General features: G+C 36.9%; 1 protein-coding gene across 1 annotated transcript; it reads left to right on the top strand.

Annotated features, from left to right (window-relative positions):
* Positions 1-1372: 1372 nt before the first annotated feature.
* IFNG (interferon gamma) lies at positions 1373-7512 on the top strand. Its single transcript, XM_075598944.1, has 4 exons — positions 1373-1573; positions 2601-2669; positions 3159-3347; positions 7323-7512. Exons 1-4 carry the CDS (start codon positions 1451-1453, stop codon positions 7467-7469), a joined length of 528 nt encoding a protein of 175 aa, XP_075455059.1. The 5' UTR covers positions 1373-1450; the 3' UTR covers positions 7470-7512.
* Positions 7513-11497: the final 3985 nt, after the last annotated feature.

Consider the following 11497-nt stretch of genomic DNA (forward strand, 5'->3'; position numbering starts at 1 on the left):
CCTTATTCTCTCCCGCCTTGACTTTTGTGACTTTCTACTGTCTGGCCTCCCTGCCTCTCACCTGTCTCCCCTACAATCTAACTTAAATGCTGCTCTAAAATCCCTCTCCTTTCTCCTAAATCTGTCCCAGCGTCTCTCCTGCTGAAATCCCTCTCCTGGCTTCCAGGAAAACTCTGTATCCCTTACAAAATTCTCCTCCTCTCTTTAAGGCTATATGATCTTCTGCCCATCCTTACATCTCATTCTGTTCAAGGATGTCTTCTGTCTACTCTTTTTGTATCTAAAGCCTCTCCTTCCTAAAACCTTTCTCACTCACTGGCCCGCACCTCCGGAATGACATTCCCCTCAATATCCAACTGGCACACTCTATTCACCTTTAGGACCTTTCTTAAAACACCCCTCATTAACGAAGCATATGGGTAGCTACTCTGGCTGCTACTATACATCTCATATGCACTGACCTTGGCCCGTTGCAGATGCACTTACCAGAACACCCTCCTTCCTGTCTCTGTAAGTTCTTCCCACTTAGATTGTAAGCTCTTTGGGGCAGAACCTCCTTTTCCTATTGTTTTATGTCTGAAGCGCTTATTACCATTGTGTTTTAGTATAATGTCACGTGTATTGTAAAGCGCTATTTACCAATATGGTAAATAAAGATATACATATATACTAAGATATTATCCTCTCCACTTGCATAGAGATTGCAACAAGGAGCACACATTACCAACAAAATGATGTAAAATGCAAGTAAAATTCAGGTGCATAACAAGGAACCTTTTGTGTTTTCTTTGATGCAGATGATTAATTTTGATCTAGTGATTAAATATCGTATTAAAGTACTGTCAAAATTACTTAGTACTGTAGTTAGATTAACCATACCTTTTTTGTATGTACATGTTTTTGTTAGACCACAGTTGCAGTGGCTAGCAACAGGATTTCTCTTTACAACCACATTACAAAAAATAACATAAAAACTATATTGTCAACGCTACCCTTCAATAAACCAAGAATAGCAAATGTGGAAATTCATAGTGGTAAGTTGACATGATAAGATTTTCCAATACCACACATATCGAAAGCACAAGGGCTTTCTAGGGATCCCTTGATCTCCCAAAAACCTATCGCGTAGCTGGACATGTATGTGTGGAGGCTGTGTCATTTAGAGGAAACAAAAGCTACAAAGCAGAAAACCCCACAAACCAACCCTGCTAATAAAAAAAAACCAAGAAGCATCACACCGCCTATCTAACACCATCTCCTCCTTTTGAGCCTGTGAAAAATGAGTAATTTCGACGTGTTAAAATATACTTTTGGGTATAAATACCACATGCTTATGGTATGAAAGACATTAGCTTTTTAAAGAGAAGAAAGATTGGTTCAGTAAATTAAACCTGACCACTTAATACACTAATTGCATCACTACTGCTATATCAGAACACCTTCAGGAACAATGAAACATATCAAGATTCTTGTATTCCACTGTGTCATAATTTATTGTTTTGGACAAACCTCTGGATATACGATAGATCTCGCTGAAGCTCACAAAGACATCGAAAGCTTGAGAAAATACTTTGTAAGTATGATTCATCAGTTCACACAGGTTCTTCTCAACTAATGTCAGATTCATTTAAATCCATTCAAATTTGTACTTTCAAAGACTTTAAAGTTTGTTTTTAAAAAAATGATGACTTTGACTATATTACTCTATTACTGTTTAAATATTTTAAGCTGGAATTTTACAGTTTGAACAATTAAGCAAAGTGGTAGAACAAATAATATTGCTTTTACTACTCTAAGTTGTTTTGCCGTGTTTAAGTACATTACAACTCTGCTATTAAAATAAAATAGAAAATTGCCATATATTATTTTTGAAGTGGTGGCTGTATATGTTAAACTTGCAAATATTGTACTGAGACAAGAAAATAATGACATAACACTTTCTTTTAGAGAGTATTATGGATATTATTAACATTTGTGACTGGTAGGCTACAGTATATACTATTTAGATGTAAGCTGCTTATTACAAGAGGAAGTGAAACATACTGTACAGTGTAGCAGATGAGCTATCAATAGTTGCAAAGACAGAACTGTCTGGGTTACTGTATGTTACAAAATGCTAAGAAGAGATGCTGCAAAGGCATCGGCTGATACAGTATGCTGAAGAAACCCTCTTAACACCAGCACCAATTGTTGCCCCTATTCAATTTGCTGTCAAGTTTCTTCCCAGTGCTAGAGCTTCATTCAAATAAACTCTTTCTTTATGGCCCATTTATGGGCAAATACGGTGTAAGCTCTTTTTGCATACAATATATTAATTGTTTTTGCATTATTCTGTAGGACTGTACAGTGTTAATTCTCTCTCTAAAAAAAAAAACACCATGCCAATATATCTTGCTGATTAATATTTATAGTAGAGCAAGATGTTAACCCATCCAGAAAGTGGATCCAGGAGATGAACACTTTTAAAACATGCACTTGTGTGATTGTATTGCATATGTTGATAATGTTTGGTGCATTTACTGCACTATATGAATTGGTGCACATACCAAAGTATATAGTACTATTTCTGTATTAAAAAAGTATATTTCTTTTATTTGTAGAACTCCATTGACCATAAAGATGCTGGAGAGAACATTGTGTTCAGGAAGTTCTTAGACATTTGGAAAGAGGTATGAATATATTATGGTGCAAGTGGATATGTTAACCTTACACTTGAAAAATATTAACTTTTTTGTCTACAATTATTTTGTATGTAATTTTTTTCCTGTACATTCCAGGCGCTTTAAAAGCAAATCTGACACTGACAGTCATTTGCATTTAAACCTCTTAATGTGACTATATGTAAAGCTACTTTTTATCTATTCTCCATACCTTGTGTGTGGTTTGGGGAGTTGTTACATGGAGCAAGAGAAGAAGTTATGGGGACAATGAACTTGACAGTATTGAGTTGAAATAGTAACTTGTGTATTGATCTGCTTCCGTTTTTGTGCACCAATAAAAGCCGCTAGTTCTATGCTAGTATAAATGTATCTGCTTTAGAAATTGGTGTATAAAGAATGAATATTAATAAACAAGATATTTTAGTTTGACGCAGGTCCTAAAATATGTAACAATTATTTTATTTCACATACTAAAGCTCCTTCCCTTTCATCTTGCAGGAAGGAGAAAAGAAACTGTTATTAAGTCAGATTGTCCCAATGTACTTGAAGATGTTCGACAACATTAAAAATATTGAATTACAAAAGAACATTAACAACATAAAAATGATGCTTCACACCTCGAATGATGACCTCCTGAAACAAAGCGACCAAAAACTGAAAGACCTGAGTGAGCTGAAAAAAATCCAGGTATAATATGTCTGTTTCCTTGTGTGTATTTTGCTCTCAGTGGTGTTGTCCCAGACAGAGTCAATCAATTTTTACAATGCATTGTGGGTATCTTCTGGTTCTTCTTTAGGCTGCGTCGCTGCTGGCGCTTACCGCCATTTATATACATAAATGTATATGTGCAAGTCCCCACTCGTGCGCGGGCACGCACGCTCACTCAAGCTTGGCGCTTGAGTAAACAAAAAAATGTAACTTTGAAGAGCGCTCAACTTGCCCGCAACCCCCCTCCCCCGCGCGCGCGCTTGCAAAATAGCTAGGACACCCGGCGCTCATGCTTGGAGAGCTGGTGATGTCACCGCTCCCAAGCATGAGCGCGGTCAGCGCCAGCAAGGCCGCAGCCTTACACAATCTAACAAAACTGCCTGTCTGAGTCACAAAAGGAACACAGAAGTTGCAACTCCAAATACTGTTATTAGCAGACTAATTGGTTTGGAATGGACCCACCCGGCAGAAAAGTTGTTTAACTAAAAAGATATATAACAGGTGAATCAGACTGCTCTCCTTTAAAAGTAAGTCCTACGAAGCTATATTAGCAGGTGCATGGAGGTGAACTAAATATAGCATACAGAGAAGACCCAGAAGAAGGGTCAAAAAGGACCACAGTAGAATGCACTCTTTGCAATTAATCTCAAAATGACTGGCAATATTAGCCCATTAGTGAATACCTCCTAAAGATCAAGAACAAGTCAAATAGGGAAGGGTAAAATAAACCACAAATAAAAAACTTTTATTTCATCAAATTTATTACACTAAATAATTTAAAAGTCATAAAATATTCCCCATAGAGGAGTGATAATGGACTCAAGTAATATGGGTCAAATGTCCTTCAATGATAAGTCCTTTAATTCTGCAGTCTCATAAGTCAAATATATATTGTTAGTCTATTGAGATCCACTAGGTGTATACCAAATATACAGCTAGATCCTATGTAATGCAGTCTGGATCGGCTATTTAGCCAGTAATTGGAAGGGTTACCTTGATGCAGGCTATACCAACATATATATATATCTCTGCAAACCTGTCAAGACTCATTAGTATCAACCTCTATTCTATAGATGTATGTATAGCAGTATCTGCAGTTACATACCAGATCATAGGGTTGGTAGCAAAATACATATAACTATTGTCATAGGTATTGAACAGAATGATACTGTCAGAGTCGAATATGCTACATGTATGTTGCTACAAAGGGTTACAGACAGACAGAGTGTCCAGTATGAGTGAAACCTCAAAACGTGACTGCTGCAAGTTTGGTATACATCTAGTGGATCTCAATAGGCTAACAATATATATTTGACTTATGAGATTGCAGAATTAGAGGACTAATCATTGAAGGACATTTGACCCATATTACCTGAGTCCATTATCACTCCTCTATGGGGAATATTTTATGACTTTGAAATTATTTAGTGTAATAAATTTGATGTAATAAAACTTTTTTATTTTTGGTTTATTTTACCCTTCCCTATTTGACTTGTTCTTGATCTTTAGGAGGTATTCACTAATGGGCTAATATTGCCAGTCATTTTGAGATTAATTGCAAAGAGTGCATTCTAGTGGGGTCCTTTTTGACCCTTCTTCTGGGTCTTCTCTGTGTGCTAACTACAAAGATACCAATTTATTGGTGAATGTCACCATATGTATTTGGTAAGCCTTAATTAATGTTAATTCACCAGCAATAATATCACCACCATAATCATCCAATTAGCAGGAGTATTTTGTGTTGAACAGTGATAACGACAAACTAAACCCAGAACTATTGTTATAAACTGGACAGGTCCAAAGATAGAGACAACATCGTCCTGGATAAGCACACTACACACACATGGGTCTATGCGGTCTATTTATTAGAAAGTCTCCAGGTAGCAAAAAAAATCTGATCAGATATATAAAAGAAAAAGTATCCCATTGAATAGGACTTTGATAAATCTGCCCCTATGTGTCATGGCAACTTAGGAGAGTTTAAATGATGCTAAGTATTCTGGGGGGAAAAAAACAAATGCAAGTGCCACTTGTGAATGTACCAAAGCACTTTGCTTGTGTTTTGCCCCATGCATGTAGACTCATTCTTTCAGTAGTGTTATACTGTATATAAGAGTTAGAGAGGAATTAATGAATACACATATTATAATAGGACGTACAGTATAACATTCTGAATTTCCCTCTATCCTTTTTTTAAAATCTATTAAAAAAAATTGTGCCAGATCTACGATGAGATTAACCTCTATGGGCATCTGTATTAGGACAAAAGTGGTGCACTTCTGGGGGGAAACCATTGCACAGATGTTTTAAGGAACAGCATTTAGCTCATTTTAATTGATTTGGTGCATTTCTTTTGCCTCACAATTGAAATATTTTTGCCTTAATACTTATAGGCCAATAACTAATAATATGTGTCCGATATAATGTAAGAAACAGCGATAATTAACACTTCTTCCATTTGATGCAGCTGCATTCAGATATTGAAACATGAAATTGCTGTGTGCCTGATGATCAATAATACTGCAATCATTACTGCCAACTAACTGCTAACTATTTAAAAATAAGTAAATACACATGTATTACATTTCATTTGCATTTCCAATGATCTATTTTTTTCAAGTAAATTAAATTAACATTATCTGCTGCTAATATATACAATAACATAAATGTTGTTTATTAAATCTAATCATATCGCTAATTTAATTTAGGCAATGGAAATTTAAATTAATTCATGGCCTGAAGCTGGAGGGTGAGAAGCTCAGGGGCAATAAAAAGAATGTATTGTGTCACAGGAGGGTGGTGAATTCATAGAAAACCTTCCAGTGGAGATATTGTGTATTGATACATTGAGCTGAAAGGATAGATCAGGTCAGCAGGAAAACTATCTAAATCTCACAGCACAAAACTTTACTACAAATATTGGTAACTCACTCATTTGGCTGTTACATGTATGTTTCAATATTGTTGTGGAAAGTAAGGACATTTATGATCCTGAGACTTTATAGTCCCTTTATTAATTAAAACAGTTGTTTAATAAGGTTTCTTTAACAAATATTTCTGTAAGTACAGCCTTTAGGCTATATCAGCATATTTGAAAAGGTACAGTACAACATGTGTACATGACTATTTGGGAATATGATGTATCATGAAGCATGATGAAGCAGATGTTATTGCTCCCGCTAGCGCATTGCAGAGGGACACACACAACCCGCCAGCGGGAGCAGACACCATTGTGTTTGAATTAGACATTCCTCAAAAGGGGTGGGGCTAATGCATTATTGCAACCACAGGCGCGCGGCAGCACATGCAATAACGCCTGCTAGATCTGTATTTGTGTGTTTGATTGTGGTGAAATAATATCTGCAGTACTGATATAAAACAGTGGATTGATTCAAGATAATTCTACAGATTCTCCATTAAGCCCCAAACTGGAGAACTGTTCAGGATTTTCAGTATTGTTTGTGAGCAGCAGAATTTTTTCTTCTTTGCTAGAATAGTTCTGCTAAATGTATCTATACCACCTGCAACCACATAAGCCTATCTATATTTACTAGAGAAACTCCACATAGAGGGGTAATAGACATATGAATTCAGATACACTAAAAAAAAAAGCTCAATTTTATTATACAAACTAATTATATTTACTGTGTATATATACATACACACATACACACATACACACATACAGTACACACACACACACACACACACACACACACACACACACACACACACACACACACACACACACACACACACACACACACACACACACATACACACATACACACATACACACATACACACATACAGGGCTGTTTTGTGTGGGAACTCATGAGAGTTCTGGCATCTTCTTTAGAGATCAAGAATATATCATGTATATACAGTACACAAGCATATATATTTGTTTTCCTTTGTTGATATTCCTGTTTTTCTGTTTTTTTTCCCCAATAGATGACAGATTCAACAACTCAGCATATAGCTATAAAAGAACTTTTCCAGATTCTCCAAGAAATATCAAAACTGGAAAAATTAAAAAACCATAGTGATAAAAAAACAAAAAGAAGCGACCGACGGAAAAGGAGAGGAAGTCAGAACTAGGGGATTTGGGTTTTTGTTTGTTACAAATAATACTACCATTATTACTGCTAACTATTTAAAAAAATAAGTATATATTTATAATATTTAATTTGTATTTACAAGTATCTATTTATATACAAAAATTAAGATATTTAAATTACCTGCTGCTAATATTTAAAATAAAATGAACATTGTTTATTACATTTCATATCTCTAATCTTTTTTGGACAATGGTATTGTGAATGAATGAAATGAATTCATGCCATGAAACTGGAGGATGGAAGGCTAAAGCGAAATGTGATTAAGTACAGTACTTCTTCATGGAATGTACAGAATAGAAGGATTGAGTACCGTAATTCTTCACGGAAAGGATGGTGGATTCATAGTGCATCCTCCCAGCAGAGATGGTGAAGACTAGTATGATAAAGGATTTAACAGCTGCTTGCAATAGATACAAGGCTAGTCTAAGTATGAAAGAAAGCCAATGATCTTATAGGGTGTGAGGTTTTATAACAGATACAAAAGCTACTCAAGTGGTTCTTAATTTGCTATCAGTTTCTAGGATTCTTTGTAAATGCCGCTAGCAAATAAAAATATCCCGTGAGCACATTCACATGTCTCAGACAGGTCTGCAGCCCTGCTTCTCACAATTATCTCTTAGCATACAGTACTTCCACTGCAGCCAAGGATTCTGGGAAATTACAGGCAAATGAGCACTCAGTGTCACCTTTTGCTTCACGTCCATGACGTAAATGCCTATACATATTTTATTTTCATTTGTTGCTGGGATACGGCTTCACTCCACTTCTGCGGCTATCTGACAAATATGCTTCTTTTCGTGCGGTTTTCTTAACTTTAATAAAGAAAATATACACGTTTGATTTGGAATGTAAAATGCTGGACAGCAACATTTTTAGCTGTAGACCTCCCATTTTATAGCCATTATTTACGGCTTCATTCTAAAGTATGTGGTATGTTTTATACATTTATATCCAGTAATATGCAGTTGACTCCTACATTGCAGATTATTTTATTCTAGAGGGAGTATCCATCCGGCATTTGTATTATTCTTTGTGACCAGAACACCCTTTATATTATTCTGTATCATAGCCTTGATGTTATTTAATTGTATGCTGTTTGAAAGCTGTGTCTCATATTAGTTGTCATTTTGTCCACAAAAAATTAATTTCATGTAATTCTTTAATCATAAACATAAAATGACAAACATAATTGGGAGTTGTGATAAACATTGAAAAAGATAAGTAAAGGTAACAGTAAGAAAAAGACTGCAATGTATTGTAGAAAGAAACATCATATTTTGTCTGTACATTAAAAGTCATTAGTCTCTAAAAATCATATCCACCTGAATATTGGAATATAAATATATTTTTAATATAAAGGCAATGAGGCTCAACATTGTTCAAATGGGTTAACTTTACAGCACCTTCGTGTCATTTGTATTGCACTGAGGCCTAACTCTGTTGAGTAAATCATGAGTCTTGAAGACAAAGGGGATAATTCAAGGGGGATCATATCTACATCACAAGTTATGGCAGTGTCTCATACTCAACTTTTTGTGTCAAACTTTTTTATTCAAGTTTTCTTTAAACAAATACAAAAATCAGTATAATACAAAATACAATAACAAGAAAAAGTAAAATATGCAGAAACAAGAAAACACATGAGTACACGTGAAAATAGGCCACAGAAATAACAATATATCAATAACATAAATAAAGATAAATACCGTCAAGAACGGAAACGACAGGAAACGTAAAAGAAACCATGTATTTTCTGGAGTCATCTCATAGAAGAATGGCAACAGCCCTTCAATAACCAAAGGTGAGTGCAAGAGCAATTTTTCTTATTTTTGGTTTAATCGAAGACTAGGTAGAAATCCTTAGTACATTCTCTGATTTGTTTTGATAAATACCATTTCATACTAGAGACAGCTACTGTACAATACAATGAAACAATATTATTTGATATCGGAGAGTCAAATCTTGAAATAAATTGTTCTCATCTACAATAACATGTTTCAGAGTTCTTATCAATATCAAGCATCACATTAAACCTTCCACTGACCAAACTCCACACAGCTCACTTTTTAATTGGTTAACTGTTGAGGTTAATTTTGAAGCTATTTAACAGTATAAAATCTAGCATTTGACAGCAGTGTATTTCTCAATCCTTGATTCCCATGATCACCAAATGCACAATTTCTACAGGTGAATTGAAAAATATAACCTACTAAAATCTTAACATAAAAAATAATTTATGTCAATATTTCTTAATTTTCCAACATTCCCAAAACATGTGTTTTAGATTTGCATCACTTTCTTGACATGTACAGTAGGGCATCTACATTGGTTTGAAATCTAGCTTTCAGTTGTGACGATACATACTATAGGCTCTATGAAAAATATGACTTTGAATTTCCCCTTGACTAGCGGTCTCCATCACTTTAATCTCAATGAAAGGAGAATCCACATTGTCTAAATTGGGAAAGTCAGAGTTCAATTTAGCATATATTGAAGTAGTGTTTTTTTTTTAAAAAAAAAACTTTTTTTTTTAAACGTTTTTATTAGGCATATTTAGGTTTACATACGTTACATTACATTACATTACATTACATTACATATCTGGCCTAATACAATAGTATTTTCCTTGTTCAAATAGTAGAAGGGTCGGGGTAGAGCCCCTGAGGGGATGACCCTAGGACCACATCATGGTCCGGAGGCCTGAAAAGAGAGAAAAAGAGTGCGGAGGAATAGAGGGGGAAGTAGGGGGGGGGGAAAAGGGAGTTGGCCCTCCCTCCCCTCGAGTGGCAGGACTCTCCCATCCATATCCCAAGGCTCTTCTGCTTTCACGTTGCTTAGTGAAGAATATATTGGTTTGGGTTAGTGGGTTAGCCAGGGCTCCCAAATTTTATAGAACCTTTCCGTCGAACGCTTAAGGAAGGCCGTGAGTTTTTCCATTGTCATGACCTCATTGGGTCTTTTCTTCACCATTTGTTTTGTGGGGGGCGTTACCTTCTTCCAAGAGGACGCAACTGAGCATCTCGCTGCTGTGAGAATAAAGGAAATTAATTTCCATATTGGGCGATCAATTTCCACTATTGGTCTGCCCAATAGGAAGGTCGGTGGATCAATGGGAATTGTGAGGTCTGTGACCTCTTTCATTAAATCTTGTATTATGAGCCAAAATTTCTGAATCTCTGGACATAGCCACCAGATATGGGCCATGTCCCCTCTTTGTCCACAGCCTCTCCAGCATAAATCTGAGGCCAGAGGGTATATTTGTTTCAGTCTCACTGGGGTAAGATACCAGTGATACATTATTTTATATATGTTTTCCTTCACTGTGGTACATATGGAAGTTCCTGAGGCTGAGTCAATTGCTCAATTGGGGGTGGGGGGTGGGGAGAGGGGGGGTGGGAAGAGGGGGGTGGGGAGAGGTGGTGGGAGGAAGGGGGGTGGGGAGAGGGGGGGTGGTGGGAAAGAGGGGGGGTGGGGAGAGGGGGGAGTGGTGGTGGGGGCAAGGGGGGTGGGGGTGTGGGTGGAGGTGGCCAAGACATAAAGCAGGGAAGACGTGTGGCAAAAGAGCTCCGTCCTAAAGATCCCCAATAAAGTGTGAAAGGGGTCCAAAAAACAGATATTTTCCCCCAGGATTGAATATGCTACTGGGAGAAGACCCCCTTTAAACGTGCAGGGCTACATACGGGCTGCAAACCAGACAAAGTAAAGCCCAGAGACAAAACAACGGTCCTCGGAGGCTTCCCTGGCAGGCCGCCAAAAATCTAAAATGGCCGCTGCGCTTGCTTAAAAACAAGAAGAACCTTTAAAAGTATTGAGTATTGAGGCAAGGCAGACCGGAGACAGCTGGAAGGACACTCAGACCTACAGAAGAGCCACAGGTCGCTTAAACTTACCCCTCACAACCCTGAGAACCGACAGAGCTTCTGAGAAAACTGAGCACATAGACCTGCCGCTTGCCTGGCCATGGAGGAAGCTCTGGAGCTGTGCACAGGCTGTTAAGGGCTGCCCAGG

Source organism: Ascaphus truei, chromosome 5, assembly GCF_040206685.1.
Source record: "Ascaphus truei isolate aAscTru1 chromosome 5, aAscTru1.hap1, whole genome shotgun sequence".
NCBI lineage: Eukaryota > Metazoa > Chordata > Amphibia > Anura > Ascaphidae > Ascaphus > Ascaphus truei.

Coding starts and splice junctions, on each gene's coding strand:
- IFNG (XM_075598944.1), top strand. CDS start 1,451: ATGAAACATATCAAGATTCTTGTATTCCACTGTGTCATAATTTATTGT. Junction 1,574..2,600: donor AAAGCTTGAGAAAATACTTT/GTAAGTATGATT, acceptor TTTTATTTGTAG/AACTCCATTGACCATAAAGA. Junction 2,670..3,158: donor TCTTAGACATTTGGAAAGAG/GTATGAATATAT, acceptor TTCATCTTGCAG/GAAGGAGAAAAGAAACTGTT.